The sequence below is a fragment of the Tinamus guttatus genome, unplaced genomic scaffold, assembly GCF_059628265.1.
Source record: "Tinamus guttatus ecotype Peru unplaced genomic scaffold, ASM5962826v1 Tinamus_guttatus_pri_ptg000155l, whole genome shotgun sequence".
NCBI lineage: Eukaryota > Metazoa > Chordata > Aves > Tinamiformes > Tinamidae > Tinamus > Tinamus guttatus.
The window spans coordinates 6,531,314-6,548,646 of record NW_028288689.1 but is presented as its reverse complement, the minus strand read 5'-3'; the positions used below and the strand labels follow the sequence as shown (position 1 = coordinate 6,548,646).

The following is a 17,333-nucleotide window of genomic DNA, read 5'->3' as shown; positions in this document are numbered from 1 at the left end:
CATAAGCAAAAAAATCTTTGTGGAAAGAGTGGATTGATTGGATTGCAATGGTATTTGAAAGTTAAGTAAGTTGGATTCTTCATTTGTTTTATTGTATTTTATTTCGGTTGTCAATTTTCCCCTCCCTTCTTTTCCCTTTCCTCCTCAAAGAAAGATTATTGATCTCCAACTAGAAACTCATTTATAAAATGTTGATGGTGTTTTACTTTAATAATAGAATTTTTCAAACTATAAGCATACTACTAAATTTGATTTCCTTTAATTATCTTTCATAGGTAAAATGTATGTCGTTTTGGTGGAAAAGTCCCAAGACCAGGATTTTAGTGCTCAATAAACCTTTGAGGAATCAGGCTTTTGGTAATGCAAGTGTTGATATTCTCAACATTGTAATATTTCCATCACTGTTCTGTTTGGAGGTAATTCCTAGTTTGGAAGGCAACTAAGTCAAAAGTTACTTGACCTTTTGCATTGCTTGAGCAAAACAGCAGTGTGGAATGAATGCAAAGTGTAGGCATTGAGCTGTTCGGGGGAATAAGCTTCTTACCTCCATCCTAAAGGAAATTACTGACGTATCTATCACTTACTGCAGGTAGGAGCACTGCTGTGTGCTTTAACATTCATTAAAGAATTTCTTAGCCTCTGACACTGAAGGCAGAAGCACATTGTTTTTACTGATGTTATTTGGAGCTTTGTGTTGCATCGTGAGCTAGCAAACACCTGCAGAGGCTCCCAAGATCTGCCATTTAAGATCAAAACTTAAATCTCAAAATGCAGTTCCGGAGGTTAGAAAAACCAAGCGGTTCTTTTTACAGAATAACAAATTCTCACCTATGAAGTGTATTATTCTCTCATGAGGCATCTAAGATCAGCAAAGTAGTTTCTGCATTTGCTTTTAGTCCTTCGCTCTCATTCCCTCCTTGTTCCAATGCCGGGCAACCCCTCTTCCATCCTTTGGCTTGCTCCCTCCTCCCAAATAACACATTTAAATGAACTAGGCAGAAAAAAAATGCTAACTGAGGTGACTAAAACCCTGTAACATTATTTAATTCCTTGAAAATGGAGTTTTGCTTGGCCTTATCTTGCCCTGGGCGATTGCACTGGCTGCCAGGGCGATGGAGTGAATATTTTGCCCCTCAAGCAGTGATGATGCCGGTGGTTTTTTTTATACACCGAAGTGCAAGTTGCCTTTGCAAACTGCCACCCTTAACTTTGCACTAGCAGCTCTCACTTTTTGCCATCTTATAGCATTTCCAGGCTTCCAATAACCTTTATGGATATCTGCAGTGTGACTTCCAATAGGAGCTGTTTGATACCCCTGGTCAGGCACAGGGCAGCTGAATGGTGGCAAGTGTCTGAGGGAAAGTCACTCCAATCTGCCTAAGTGTTGACTTTCTGAAGCTTTTTCCTTTTATTTTTTTCCCTCAGTTACGTGGTTTTCTCCAAGATGACACAGATATTTGTCCCCCCGGTTTGTTCGGGCTGCTGTGCTGGCTGCTCGGCTCAAGCTGCCTAGGAAGCAACGGCCGGCACAGTGAATTCATATAGGACACTCTTCCGTTCGTTTTCCCTTTCCCAATCTTTGCTTTATGGTGCTACAACTCCCTGAGATCACCTTGAAAGGGAAATGGGAAGTGCTAGGCTAGGTCAAGACTCTTGTTACTCAGAAATTAAACATTTACAATGAGCAGCTCCCATTCAGGCAGGGTCAAGAAGTAGGCTGTCAGTGAAGCCCACAAGTATTTGCACGTTCCTGTTTTAGTGTGAAGCAGAATGCAAGGTTGAATTTGTAGTATAGCACAGCAGCGTTACTGCAGTGAAGTGCCCCATGTTTTCATAAAATCCTTTCATTCAGGGTTTCATATCACCATGGAAAAGCTTTTCTTGGCTTAAACGTGGCATGGAATTGACTTCTTTCCCTAGTATCTTTTGAAGTGTATTAAAAAAGTGCTCTTAAGTTACCCATATTTCTCTTTAGGTTCTTTATATTTAGCTTATTTAAATTAGTTCCTAAAACCAGTGTTAGTTTGTGGAACCCTAAAGTCCAACTGCGGTCTGAATAAGTAACTGGGAAGCCTTTAGGTATAGATTCATTATACACATGATTTTGCATGGCTTATTTTAAGTTCTGAGGGGACAAGGTTGTTACATTTCTTGATCAGTGTGGTTTTTTTCCAAGCTTTTGCTTAGTTATGTGAGCAAAATTTGAATTTTTGAACTGAAGCAAATTGGAATTTTTAGAATTGCTTGTGAAGCAAAAACTTGCTTGGGCTTTACCAAATATCTGCAGTGATGCACTGAATTCTGGTTCAGTGTTGTGGAACCACCATTCAAATATTGCCCTGAATTGGTCAAATAATGAAACACAAAATAAAGAGAATGTCCTAATTATATGCATTTTTTTTCTCAAAAATGAGCCAGATATATAAATATATTTTTTATTCTTCTGGCATTCCTAATAAAAGATATTCTGCCTTTCCTTAGTAATATAAAAGATATTCTGGTAGTTGTTGAAATTAAGAAAGTTCCTCTGATACCGGTACCACACTTCTAAGAATTAAAATTGAAATGTGTCGGGGGAGAGTCAAAACCAACTACTGCAGAGCAGCCACGTTAGTGACTCGGGACCTGAGGGAGAAATCATGCTTCACCAAACTTAAAATACAAATCTTCTAATAATACAAGATTGTATCATTTACTTTGCAATTGAAGGAAAAAATAATGCAATTTAGCATTAATGTTTATGTATCCGTGCACAAGATGTATGCAGCTCTTAATTACATTGAAATACGTAACCCAAAGCATCCCTCTTTACTTGCAACCCTCCTGCAGGATCAGCAGAGAGGATTGGAGTGGGTTTTTGGTGCAGCTAGAATCATTCCTGTCCTCGTGTTGCTTTGTCGTTTCTCCTTAGAATGGAGATGAAAACCTGGAGCTTTCCTGGTTTTATTCCTAACGTCTGAAATAAAAAAGAGGGTTGGTCTGGGTTATTGCCCCTTCGCCTCATTTCTGGGGCATTAAATGCTTTCTCTGGGTCCTCTCCTGTGCTTGTTCTGCTTTTAACTTTGATATGTGTGTTTTTTCTCTCTTTTCTTTTCTTTTTTTAATGATTTGGTATTTGTTGTACCTAAATTGGAAGCCTCTTTTAACAATATTGAAAACTGAAGTGACAATATCGAAATACCAAATTTTAGATCTGGGATTACATCCCGCTTTATAGCGGGAGAAGAAATCTTTTTCATTTTACCTTCTCTAGTGACCAATGTGGCCAAAAGGGGAGCCATGAAATAGTCTCCTTGAGCTCTGCAAGGGTTTGGGCCTCTGTCTGCTCCACATTTCTTCCCATAAGATTCCCAAGCTTTTCCTAACTTCCTGTGTCAGCAAGTTGGAGCCCCCTTCACCCGGCTCCTTCCCCGGCTGGTGCTGCGAGGAGCAGACACCCGTTGGGGACAGCTCGGCTTTCAGGATCTGCAGCCGGTAACAGTGAGGGTGTTCTGCCCGCTAGCTCCCGCTGTCAGGTTACGGTGTGCCCTAACTGAAGCACAGCCTGACCGAGCCCAGGGGCTGCCGCTCCTCACCAATCCTTCTTTTCCATAGGGTCAGCATCCCAGCGCATAGGCTGTCAGCTCAGCAGCCCGCGCAGCGGATGGCGAGACGGCCTCGCTGCCGCAGGGGCCACCACCAACGCGCCCCCGCGGGCGCCCCGGGCCCCCGTGGTGCCACCCGCCCGGGGCCGCGGCGAGGGGGACGGCCGGGCGGCCCCGCGGGCCGGCGGCGCAGCCAGGTGTCCCCGAGGCAGCAGGACTTCTCTTCCCCGCGGCGGCACCGCGCGCCTCTCCCGCAGCATCTCCAGCGGCCCCCGCGGCGCCGTGCCCACGGGAACGTACTAATGAGTTGCCTGCCTGAAGTGATTTGTTGTGGCATCTAACTGCTTCTTCTCTTCCTTCCTTTTTGTCACCCTGCAGTGTTCTGTGCCAAGGTCTTTGTGGCTAGGCTGCTCCAACCTGGTAGAGAGCATGTGCGCACTGAGATGCCTGCAGAGCATGCCCAGTGTCAGATGTCTCCAGGTGCCTTTCTTCTTTCTTGTTGTAAATGTTATGCTGTTGAACTTTGTTAAACGCTCAGGACTCTTGTTTAAATCAAACTGTTAAAGTCTGCTAAATGTGTTTTGAGTTCTGTGCCTCCTTTATTTTGCTCTTTTCTGACATCTTCTGCTTAACAACGTTGCAGGAGGGAGGCCTAAGAGCTGCCCCGGAGCTTCTGCTCGGTGGGAGGGCTGCTCGGAGCTGTTCTGTTTTACTGCCTGTTTACTCCAGTTGTGATATAAGTAGCCTAGTTGTGCATGTTGCCTGCTACATTTTGCTTTCTTGTTTAATTTAATATATATTTATATAGCCTAATGAGCTTTGCCATTTCTCTTAATTGCAATGAACTGACTAGCCTACTGTATTTTTGTGATTTACTGTAGAAAGGATAAGCTTTTTGTTTTAATTTTTGTTACTAAGTGTGCTCCTGGTTATAGTACTATATTGCAGCCCTTGCGCATGTCTGAATGCCCACGAGTTAGCATGGAGTCCTGGGGCTTTCTGAGATGCTGTTAACTTAGCTTAACTTTTAAAAACTCCAGAGCCAGGGACAGGGGCACTTGAATACTGTTAAATCTCAAGTTTTCTTTCTGCTGTTTTCATCTCATAACCTGTCTAAGCTGAGCCTGCTGAGTTGGTAGATAGGGCAAGAATTGCTATTTCTTTACTGGTGGGGGTGGGATTGAAAAATATAACTTATACAAGGGAGGTTTTTATGTATGTTCAACTCCCAGGATACTTGGTGTGGAAAATAAATGTAGAGCATGTGGAGTAACTATGTGGCCCTTCCTGAGCTGTTTCGGAATGTGATGTTTCTAACAGAACATAACTTATTATTTAATAACGTTGTCTTTTCTAACACAATAGCATGGGCAGCGGTTCAGTTTCTCACGTGTGCAGACTGAGCACTTGGAAGCAATTGCCTTTATGAATGAAGACTTCAGCAAATGGCTTTGTGTTGAAAGTCACTTAAGTTCAGGCATGGGATAAGGTGAATGTCTTAGCGCAGAAAGTGGCCGTGTGGCGCACAGCCTGTCCTCCTGCCTGCAAAAAGCTGTTGCAGAGCTGGGATCCTTGGCTTTTGGGGTTAATTTTCTTACCTCCTTTCTACCTCCCCTTGCCTTTGCCACTAAACAGTTTGACCCACAGACAAATAGGGGCAGTTTTGCAGTTTTGTCTTTCAAGTGTGGTTTATGCAGAATGCATTATATTCCAAGTTTCTACCTATTAATTCCAGCATAAAATCCAAGCCAACATGTCAGTGAGTGCACACAGGAGTTTGGAAACATGTTATCACATGGGTGTTGCAGCTCAGTAATTAAAAAACCAAAGCTAATGAAGCTGTTATGGCTGGAGATGTGTCACGTTGGAGGATTGCTCAAACACAGGGGTGTCTCTTGTTTTCAGGAGTTATTACAGCTCTTTTGGTTCCAATGCAAACTCAGATTTGCTCTGCCTGTCCGTTTGGGCAGCTTTTTGCTGCGTGTAGCAATAATGCTCTCAGAATATTTCTCACTGTATATTAGTAATGGTTAAGAGTGAACAAATCGGAGTCATAAAGCACATTGCTGCAGGAGTAATCCCAATTTTCAGGTAGCAGGAATCGCTTTGAAGTGGGTCGCAATTCCCTGTGCTGGGCAGGGAACCGCTCTGTGCATCCAGCGGAATTTCTGCCGGGAGCTGCAGCACCTGGGAGCTTCATCCCGGCCCTTGGGGCCTCTCCGTGTGTCGCAGGTAGTAAGTGTTGCTTGATTCCTTAAGGAGGGAGCTCGGGAAGTGTCCTAAAGGGCTGGGACGTCTCCGGAGTGCAGCCGTTGGGAAGGCTTGGGGAGCGAGCATTGTCCTTTTGGATCACGTTTTGGAGAGCTACAACCAGGAGGAAGAGTTTTTTTGCGCTTTTAGAAGCATCTGTGGGTTGTTCTTTCCTTCGTGGTTCTTCTTTCAGGCCTGTAACTCGCATACGGCTCTAAAGGGAACCTGAAAATGGAAGTGATGCCAGCTGTCCCCCACCAGCACCTACGTGGTTTTGTTTTCGAGTGGCCCTGCGTTGCTTTCCCGCTTACGCATCCGCACGTAAAGCCAGGCAGGGCTGATAGGCCCAACAGATGGTTGTTCCTTAGCGCACGTTGGAGCAGAGTAATGGTGTTAATGGGAGTGAGAGGGGACATCGTGGAGCCCTTCGGCTCAGTGCTGCAGTGACAGTGACCTGGGAGCTTCCTCTGGGCCTTGTGCATGTGGAGCAACTCGTGCTTAGCCCAGAATGAAGGGAGGAAGAGCCATAAATTTAAAGCAGAATTTCTACAGGGAGCTTTTATTGCATCTTAGCGCTTTTCAGAGCACTTAGGCTTCAAAAATAACCTAAGATCAGCCTAAAAGAAGAAAGCAGACATCAGGTTTACTCCTACCCTTTCACAGTGCTATTAATGTTCATAAAACTGTACTAGGATCTTTTAAAACCAAGCTGTAGCCTTGAGCAAATGGCCTCGGATGCCAGTGGGTTGCACCATAGCATCCTAATTCCCTAGAATCAGTGATTTTTTGTAGTCTGTGCTCTTGTTGCCTAAAGAGAAGTGTCCTGTTTTCTTAGGTCTGTAAATAAACCTTCTTCAACTGCAGAATAATCATTAAGCAACAGAGACTGAGTACTCAGATGTCTCTGAATAATCTCGTAATGCAGGATGTGATTAAATAATATTTGGGGAATAAATTATTAGATAGACATTATGAAGTAAATCCTGTAACTCAGTATTACTCAAATTCTATTCAGTTACTTTTCTGTTGACTTTTTAAAGAAAAAAATGCATCTTTTCTAAAATGGCTCAATTTGAGGGGTGGTTTTTCCTCTCTTTCAGTTAATTGCATGTAAAATCCTCAGTCTGATTGTATGAAGGTCCTGGCCGTCCTTCCCGGCCGGCGCAGGCGGTGCGGAGCGTTGCTGCAGCCTCGGTGCGGAGCGCTCAGCGCGGCGCTGCCCGCCGCCCCGTGCAGGACTCCCCCGCTCCAGCAGACATTCCGCCCGGGAGCCTCTTCCCAAGGGCTTCCTCAGAGCCCGGCTCCTCCCCGGCTGCCCCACCTGCTCATCCGATGGTTTTTCCTCGCCCTGCATCCCACCCTGGCCTTGGGAGGCCCTAGGAAAGCTTAGATCTTGCCGGTGTCGTTCCTGCTCGTGGATAGAACACGAGTATATTGATTTACCTTCCATAACTGGAAGCTGTCTTCACAGAAACACAATCTTAAAAGCTTTTTAAATGGACTAATACATAATTTATCACTGTTCAGAGGAACTTATTTTTCCAATAACAAGCGGAGTTGCGAAGCATTAGTGTTTTAGTATTTATTTTGTGCAAAGGAAACAGTTTATTCCCTGCAAAGGAAACTTTTTCTTAGCAAAAAGAAACCTCAGCACTATTACTGCTGAACTAGGGCACGAAGGAGAAGAGTTTAACCTTCTCTTTATTTATTCATAAGGTGCAGTTTAACTTGCTGAGCTTCCTGTGTGCTGTTCTTTACTCCTTTCCAGCGTCTCTTGCATGAGGTTGCTCTTCAGATACCCAGTGGGAGTTTGGAAGCAGAAGTTGCAACCGGAATAAATCCTATCAGACAATTAAGTCTGATTTGCTGCCATGAGACCTTCAGCACCCTGATTTTTATAGCAGCGCCATCGCACTCGTCGTGCAAGCTCAGACATTAAGCAATATTCTTAAAATGCCAGTGGGCGCAGCAGACACGTTCCCCTAAAACCTTTTCCTGCGGTGCATGAAATCCCAAATTAGAAAAGAGCTGCTCGCTGTGTAGTCTGTGTCCTTGTGCAAATGCTGCCCTTCGGAGCAGCTGTTGGAATGGATTGAAATAGCCCAGACAACTGCTTTTCTTCTGTTCGGTCTGCAATAATTTACAAATACTTCTTTGACATGTTTTCTGGTATTTTGCCTCAAAACAGTGGGACTGCAACCATTCCCTTTTGGAGCGAGGCCAGCAGGTCCATTAAAAAGAAATGCCTATTGGATTCTTTTTATTTTTTTGAAGGAACATAATGTTCTATCCAATATCTGAAATCTTTTTGCTTGTCCCTCTATTTTGAACAGACTTCTTTCTGACATGGAAAGCTTTAAAACAAAGCATAGCATTATAAAAGCAACCAAATGCATCTATGCAAGTAGGCCTGTTGTTCTGTGCAGCACCATGGCTTTAGGTCTGAATTACTGAGTCCGTAGGTTGATGTGAAAACATTCATTTTTTTCTTCCATTTTCTTCCAGCAATAGTTCTTCCTTGTATTGATCAATCCTGGTTGAATCTGGAGTAGTCTTTAAAAATTAATAGCAGTTTAGACTTTGTCTTTGGCACTATTTAATAGGTTTATCTTTGTTTTTCAGTTCTTAGTTTCCGTTTGGTGCAGACACTGAAGACTGGGGCAGCAGCTTGGTCTGGTATTAGCTGCATTTTCTGCACTTGCCTTGTCCTTTACCTTCTGACTTGTCAAAGCATTCAACTGTTAAAAACATCTTACAGCTTTCACACGAGAAATTAATTATATAGGTGATTCTGATTCTGTCTTCCCAGATTAGGTTAGTTCTTGGCTATTTTTTGCATAGGGTTTAATGAAAGTACAGGTGAATAATTATTGCCCTTTACCTAATTTGCTTCGTGTAATTATGATGAACTTTTGTATTTGTTATGGCAGTGTTTGTTGAGGACTGAAGTGATCTTAAAGTGATACAAAGACAGGATCATTTGAGGCCTCTGAAGGTCCTGGAGTCCCTCTGCCCTCTCAGAGCAGGTCTAGGTAGGTCAGGTCACTTGGGACTTGGCCAGTTGAGTCCTGAGCCCTTCTGAGGATGGAGATGCCCAACCTCTCTGGCAAACGTATTCAGCCACCCTCAGGTAAATATTTTATTCCCTTTTATCAGATCAGAACTTTCCGTGTTTGTGGACTCCTGTCTTGTCATTGTGCCCCTCCGAGAAGCCTGGCCGGGTCTCCTCAGTGTCCTCTGCTCAGGTACTTGGTCACCTCTGTCATCTCGTGCTCTGGTGCATCCCTCTTTCACCGAAAGGAAAGCCCAAACCTGGGCAGAGCACCCAGATGTGGTGCCACCAGTGCCGAACGTTGCTGCTCTTGTGCCAGCGCTTCCTGCTGGTACCGGCGTGGTTCATCACTAGGTTTTGACACCAAATTGCTCAGTAGATGGGAATGCAGGATGTTTTATTCCAGGCACAAGGTATGAGTTGGAGGAAAGCGTTGCAGTAAGTGCTTTTCTTCAGTCATCATCTCTGTATCCAAGTGCTTTCCGTTTTACAGCTTTTGTTATCAAGCCAGGCTGTTTATTCTCGGGGTGAAAAGGGATCTAACGTGTTTATTGGATCAATTCAGACTGTTTATTTTTAAGCAGAAGAGAGTGCTTGCTTACCAGCTCGCTTTAAACTTGAGCTATAGGCCAGAGCTCTTCCTCTTTAGTCAAATGGGCCACGTTGAACTTGTCCTCCTCCATGGGAGGACCTGGGGCGAGCGCTGATGCAGGCTGGGAGGTGACATGTGGCTGGGGAAGCCACTTAGCAGCTTGGGGCCACTTGAAGCAGTATCTCCAGGATGGTGCTGGTTTGGGAGCCACTAAGCTTCTAGCTCGACGGGGGGGGGGCATTATATTTTTTCTCTTACAATTTAGTAAATGTGGGTGTTTTTTTGGATTTTAGAGGTTTATAGAGAGAGTTAAGCTGCAAGAAGGATGAATCCCTTGAGGAGCCTGTTTCTGTTACCAACTCCTCAGTTTGCTGCTGCAAGTGGTAGCTGGTGGGCAGCTACCTTGGCCTTTTCTTCAGAAGTTGTCAGTTTGCAAAAGTTATTTTGATGTAATTCTTGGTTATCTTTATGATAGGAGATTATGATAGAGATTAGGAGGAGGTGGTGATGGTTCTTTGACTTCCTGCTGAGATATTTCAGTCAACTGTTGTCTTCTGCAGAAAGGACTGTTAAATACAGAAAGAAAAAAGTAAATAAGAGACCGAGTCCTTATTTCTTTGGGTCACTTGCTAGTGTAACTTCAGTGTTGCTGATGGACCTTTTAGAGGTCAAGATCTCCCTTCTCGGATCAGGAAGGATTTGTTCCTGGGGAGGGACGAGCGTTTTGCAATTACGGCGTCACGTATCAACAGCAGATGCTAGACCTTGCCTCAGCAAGTCCACTGCCATTGATTATAGCTGTGAAAGATAAGCATCATTTTGAGCATAAAATTATGCTCCTCAGAAAAGCTAATGCAAACTAAGCCTAATAGATTTAATAAGTAGTGGGCAGGAGCCCTTATTCCTGATACCTGGTGCGATGCATCTGCACCAGCCACGTTTTTGAGTGATGTTCTTGCCAACCACAGTATTGAACTCGTGCTTTCTCAGCCTCCTACAGGGCAGATGAGAGTTTTGCCATCTGATCGTGTTTGGTGGTTGTTTGGTCTGCCTGCTTTGGGGAGAAAATTCAAGGAAGCAGGAAAAAGTGACATCAAATATTTCCTGCCAAGGTTGAGATGGAGCTCAGGCAGGTTCTTCGCACAGCACTAGCAGACTTCTTATCAGAGAAGTCACAGCAGGACGATAAGGTCCCTTGCTCGTGGGAAGTGAAGCTGCGGTCTTGACGTCAGCATTTTGGTAGTTTTTACAGGCATTAACACCCAGATTTGTGCGAGGGCATCGTCACGAGGCCATTTGTTCTTTCTACTCAGTGACTCACCTGCCCGGGGAGCCGTTCCTAAGTGTCTCGGGGCCTCCTTGATTCCATGGGTCTTCCAAGCTACAGCATTTGACAGTCTTCATGTACCCATTTCAATTTTATTATTTATTAAAAAGTGTGCAGGCGTTTGATGCTTTAAAATGTTGGAAAAATCCAAATAAATAGAAAGAAACTTCCAAGTCAGGCATCAGACAGCTGTTTGCAAACCCAGGACTGAACAGGCTTCACAAACAAGCACAGCTCTGGAAAAAGAATAAAAATAATAAAAATCAGAGTTTAAAAAAAAAAAAGAAAAAGTAAAAACTAGACTAGACCAGCTTGGGATTCAGTTCCTGGATAGTAAAAACGCAGGATGTCTGGTGCTCCTGTGTGCAGCTTGCTGAGAGCAACCTCTCCTTACAGAATCCAGTTCCAGCATCGAGAGCACAAGTCTTCTTGAGAGCACTGCTTCATTTTAGGCACTAATGCAGTAGTTTTCCCACAGAAATGATGGCAGGCCCAGAAAGTAAGGAGAAAATGGGTATCTGGAAGTGGTCAGCTTTGGTCTCAGGGCTAAGGTTTTTATATTTATTTATTTATTTATTTTAAGCTTACTACTTCTCACTTACCAGCACAAAGATATAATGTGCTGTAATGGCAACTGAAGCACTGATGCAGTACAGATTAAAAATAATCTTTCCAGAAGAGGAACTCGAGATACTGTGCAAACCTTCTCCTGGTCTCTCATCCGTCTCTGCAGACTCTTATAATGTTACCGGTCCCCATGTGAATCAACTGTACAAGCAGGCTGTAGGGAGAAGAGGTGCTGCCCTGCTAAGCCAGGAGCATCTAGACACCCGCTATAGAAATCAGATGAAATCTAAATTACGTAATTACTCGTTTCTTGTAATACCTAGATAAAATCAGTGCTTGAATGAAGAGTATCTGGCTAAATCTAGGCGACGTTAAGTGGATGTTGGAAAATGCTGGGGGGATTTGCTGTGATTCAAGGCTGCTTTGGCTGAAGTTACTGTGCATTCGGGTGCAGATGGGGTTGTTTCTTGAGCTTGCAAAAAAGATGATATTTCAGGCTATTAGGAAGTGATTAAGATTTTCTGAATACGAAGTGTCCTTGGAGGGGGGAAAAGAAAACTCTGTAATGACATGCTGTGCTTGAAGTACCTAGCCAGTTTTAGGCTTTACCTTTGCTGAGGATTTCATGTGTTATGTGAGTCTGCATTTGCTATTGGGCTAGTTTTCTTAAATCAGAAATATTTGTACACCGCTTTTCTTCCTTCTGTTCATTTGTTGTTGTTGCTTTGGTCTAGAGTTAGAGGCTCAGAGAACTTCTAACAGCTCTTAGGAGGAGAAAACAAATGTAAACATAATGCAAATGGTCTGGGAAAAGAATTTATTGGATTTTGATTACAAAATGCTGTCACTTGAATCTTTTCAACATGTGGGAGTCAATAACTAATTCTGATGCCCACTAACGTCCAGTTCTTTGTACAGCTTTTTAATTACTGGTTGAGTAATGTTGAGTTGTAGCTGTTTGGACAGGAGTCACTTTACATGTTACCAAAAGCCAAAATTTGAATCTAGGGGCAACTCTTGAAATATTTTAACACTGCCTAAGACATCCAAGTTCCAAATATACTTAATGTATCCCAGTTCATCTTGAATGTCTCTAACGTCATCAGACGATAACCAGAGCAGCAGCTTTTCCCCATACTCTGGCTTCTGAGGTGCTGCTGGTGCTACCTTTAACCAGCAAAACTTTGGGCATGTTTTCTACCTGTATGGGAGAGCAATGTTTCTACTCTTCCTTTTCTTCCACGAGCATAATGTGGAGGAAAGAATCGGGGTTTATGGCTTTTATGGATGTGTTACACAGCACGAAGGATAACCTGAATTTTGCCTGGCCCATGATGCCTCGGCACACGCACGTGTTTGGTACCAGAGCTCAGTTTGCAGCAGTTTGCCGGTAGCACAAGGTGCTTTGGAAATTAGGTGATGTTTCAGTGTGTGGCAGGGATGCAGTGGTGGAAACATGTCGGCCGTTTATGAAATCTCCCAAGTCAGATGCTCGTGGGCTTCAGTTGTGCAGGCAGCGGGGTCTGGCTGAGGCCCTAGCCTGGGTAATGAAAGGCAAGGTGACTTCCACCTTAGTTCTGTTCTCATTTAAAGCCCTGCACGTTATCTGTGAGCGTATGAGTGAATCTTCAGAGGCTTCTCCTCGCCTACTCTTGAAGGAGAAAATTGTTACAAGTGTAAATCAGCATTTCCCCCTCAAGTTTAATGCAGAAAATCAAAACTAAGGGACTTGATTTTATCTTTGCAGGCAGTGAGACTGTTTCTCATACAGTTCAAAAGGTGCTTGGCAGTCTGGCTGGGTAGGAAGAAAAGCCCGTTCTAACCCAGTGAAAACACAGCCAGGACATGCCAAATTTTAGTAAATGAGGGGAACGAGGTGTGTGGAAGGCCCTGACTTCAGGTTTATGTTTGGGAAGCAGAGGAGCTGCTTTGCCTTGGAGATGGAGAGGAAGGGCCCCTGCAGGTGAGCGTGCGGCCCGTGGCTCTCTTAGCACCTACGTGTCTTGCTCTGGCTTATAAGTGAAAAACAACTTCCCATCTTCTGGGAAAGGTGGCTCTGGAAGCTCTCCGTGCTGCTGCAAGCACCGGTGGACACCCCTCAGGCTTGTAATAGTTGTCTTGGTCCAGCAGTGACTGTTTGCTGTGTGAGAAATGTAGGCCCGCTGGAAAGCGGGTGATACCTTGGGCACAAGGCAGCAGCTGTGGGCACAGCCCACGCACGATCTGACCCCTGAAATGAGCTCCAGGGTCGGCCTGAAAAACGTCAGGTCCCCAACTTGTGGTCCAAGTGCCGTTGTTGCTTCCAGGCACCGGCCCAGTCTGTATTTCAGGTCGCTGGTGGTGCTGAATTTACACTGCCTTGCTGTAAACTTCCTGCTGCTTAGTCAGAGAGCAAATAAAAACTAAGCCTTATTTTCAGTATGAACATCTTTTTGTTCTAATTTTGCCTTCAGCTGTCGGGTCTTGCTAGACTCCTAGTGTTTCAAGTATATTTTTGTTTGAACATCTAGCAATAACCTCACCAAAATACGATCTGCCCCAGGAGCTCAAGTGGAGGGAGCTCACTTTGTGCAGATCCTAGTGCTTGTGTAAAGCCTGTAGTTTAGGCTGACATAAGGAGATGTTAATGCAGGTCTATAATAGACATGTCCATGGTCAGCAGAGTTAATTCTGATGTTAAGACACTCTCTTCTAGTTGAGCTTGGTGAATTTTGGTGCTTTATTTTCAGGTTACTTTATAGTGACTATGGGCAGTGGACTCAGAGTTATGGCTACCAGATGTTTCCCAAACTCTTTATTTGGAAAGTTTTTTGGGCCACTGGTTCCACATTTTTTGGGATATTGGTAGCGCTCTCTCCTCTCCGAAGTGCAGTGTCTTCATGACTCCTCTCGGAATAACCATCCACCTCTTCCCTGGGCTTGATTCGTACCCTTCTCTACCTGATCAGGCATTGAGCTGTTAAAAAGCACCATTAAGCAGGTTCCTGGGTTAGAAAATACTGACCGTGGCTGCTTCTTACCATTTCCTCAGCACCTCTAAAGAAAAGATGTGATTTGCTAAAAGGACTCAAAGCCTCTTAATCTGGACCATTTTGTCCTGTTTTGTAATTTAATTTATTTATGGTCTCCGGAATTTTGTGAAGAATCAGATTTCTAAGAAGCAGCTCAGCCTTAAATTGGATCAGAATGACCAGGCTAGTGTCAAGAGGAGGAAAATGGAATTTTCTATTTTATCTACGGCTTTCCCTTTCTCCGCAGCTGAAAATAAGCGCAATGGAGGGCTGCTCTTCCTCATTGCAGGGCAGCACGGCCCCGCTCCAGCTGTCCCAGGGCCGGGTCGCAGCCGTGGGCGCCTCGCCGGCCTCGCTGGGTGCTGCTCGGGTGCTCCGGGTCCCCTCCTGCTTCCCGGCGCTGCTGCCGTCACCTCCCATTGCTCTGTTGCTGCTGGAAGGGAGGAAAACTGGGACGAGGAGCAGAGCCGCGCCGGGCTCCTGCTCTTCCGGGGAATGAGGTGTCAGACCAGCACCCGCTCCCAATTCCAGAGGCAAAACCTGCCCCTGCCTCCTTGGAGCAGGGCTGGGAGCCTGGTTAGCTACGTATTTAGGTGGACCCTGCCAGCAAAGATGGAGATTTTCTGTGTGTCTTGCCAGGGAGACATGGGTACACACTGTGCCTCTACCGGGTCCCTTGTAGGTGCTCTTGCACCCGACGTGGTACGTGCACGTATGCAGGAGCCGGTCCAGAGTGCTTAGTTGCTCCCATGTATCTAAGGATCTGAATTAAAACTGATTTCTCAGCGTGCCTTCATCGGGGAGGGCGCAGCAGGAACGTGGGGGCAGCCCAGCCGTGCCCGGTCGCTCGTCCTCAGGGAGCCGCGCTCGGCTCTTGCAGGACCTCTGAGTGAGTAGACACGAATTTCTGGGCAAATGCACTTATCACCAGGGTTAACGGGCAGTATTTCGAAGCTGGGCTTTCTTTGGGGAAGCCGAGGGCTCCAGTGTCTTGGATAACAGCCGAAAAAATGGTGTTCCCGAGCCTGCGAGCGCAGGTCGCTCCCATTCGAGCTGCTCATGGCCTTGGTGGAGGGAGCGAGCGAGGCCGCCCGTGGGACCAGGTCCGGTTTAGCTGCGGGGAAACGCACGCAGGTTGTGTTACTTCCAGCCTAAGATTTCCGCGGAAACTGCTGGGGAGTCTGTGTGTCCGTGCAGAGAGGGTGGGTGGCGTAAACAGCTAAGTACAGGCTGGGAGAGGAGAACAGTGATGAAGGGGAAGAGTCTGACTTGTAGATGTGTATCTCCTTCCTTGCATAATAGTTGGAGGCCTTCCCGAGCCAGGGCGAGTGATGGCAGCTTTAGGAGGTTTGGAATCCTTTGCTTGCGAGACCCTTCGGATGTAGAGAACAGTTTATTGCCTCTTCCAACAACAGGGCAGTGTCTGCCCGAGCCACCTCTTACTCCCTGGTTAATGGGCTGAAGCGCCCTAGGAGTGCACTAGAGCATCAGAACGAGCTGAATATTGTGTAAGATGGAGATAAAACTTGTAGGGAAGAGAAGAGAGAGTAGAATGAAGGCTTAAAACCTTGAAGCTCTAGAAGGTAATTTATGGGGTGAGTTTTGCATGGGGAAACAAGGGAAAAAAGCATTACGAAGCACTGAAGCACTCATACAAAAAATAACACAGCCATTTGCTTCTCATAACCAGACATAGTCAGAATAGATTTCTGCAATGTTAAACTTCCAGCCTAAAAATAAGGCTGTGTAGTCTGCCCTCGTATTTGTGGCCAAATTAATAAGAGTTTGGGGGAATAGAGAGCGTCTTTCAGGAGCACTGCTGTATAAGCCAGATAGCCTTTTTGCAGCCTTCTCTTGACCCAAGCAACCAGAGTGGCCCAGGAGAGTTTAGCAGATGCACATTGAAGATGACAACTAGCTCTGCAAGCTCTAGCATGGTGTAGGTGTTGGATGATACTAGTAACATTTGCCATGTCACACGCTTGGTCTTGCAGTGCTGCCTGTGCTGCTGTACTAGATATTCCTGGAAGGAAAAGAAGCAGAGTCTTGGTCAAAATTCTTAGCTGACAGTCTGGGAATGGGCAGTGATCTCGTTTGTTTCCCAACTGAAGAACGTGGTCTCAGCGTGACCCACCAAAGGGAAGTCACACTGGGCTAAGGTGCTCTGTGAGGTTTCCTGGAAGAGGTGACAGACCTCAGAGCAGTCGGGCTTGGAAGGGACCTCGGGATGTGTAGTCCAAGCCACCTGCTCAAGCAGGGTCACCTAAGCAGGTTGCCCAGGGCTGTGTCCACTTGGGTTTTGAGTGTCTTCATGGTTTGAGACTTGGCAACCTCTCTGGGCCGCTTGCTGCAGCGCCCGGTCACCCTTGCAGGGAGCATCCGGGTCTGTTTTGGGGCTGGTGCACTGGGTAGACTTCTCCTCTAGTCCCTGCTGCATGCACTGACCCAGGCCAGGAGTGTTAACGGGAGCTTCCAAGGTTTGGTATTCTCATTAGCACTCCTGTTCCTTGCTCTTAGGTAATATTAGCTCAATCAAAACACGTTTTTAATCCTTCAACGAGTGGAAAGCGTTGCTATCTATCTTAGAGAGTTTGCAATATATTGGATTTCCTATTACCCAACAGAGTTAATACTTCTGATTTTACTTTCTTTAATTTTACCCGTGTGATACCTTCCTGCTGCGTAAAAGGGGGCAGAGGAAGTGGCTCATGTATTTGAGGTGCAGTGGTGTTTTGGACAGGGCAGTATGTGGAGCTGTTAGGGGCTTCATCTATAATCAGATGGCCAAAGTAAAGGAATAATTTTGACGTATTTTGTCTTTTTTTTATTTTTTGGTTAAGTATATTGTTCCTCTTTCTGCCAAGACAGCTGTCAGAGAGGGGAAGAAGGATAAAATAAATATAGATTGTGCTTTAAGACATTTGGGTTTTCATAACTGGGTTGACGTTCG

At 45.2% G+C, this 17,333-nt stretch overlaps 1 protein-coding gene across 4 annotated transcripts in view; it reads left to right on the top strand.

Moving 5' to 3' along the window:
• FBXW11 (F-box and WD repeat domain containing 11) overlaps positions 1 to 17,333 on the top strand; it is a 62,158-nt gene that overhangs the window by 11,913 nt on the left and 32,912 nt on the right. For 2 of the 4 annotated variants that reach the window (XM_088522643.1, XM_088522642.1), the window contains one exon: positions 3,963 to 4,064. The exons of the other annotated variants lie outside the window; for them this stretch is intronic. In XM_088522643.1, the coding sequence (XP_088378769.1) occupies positions 4,014 to 4,064 (51 nt within the window). In that variant the 5' untranslated portion in view covers positions 3,963 to 4,013. The remainder of the gene's footprint in view (positions 1 to 3,962; positions 4,065 to 17,333) is intronic. 4 annotated transcript variants of the gene reach the window in all.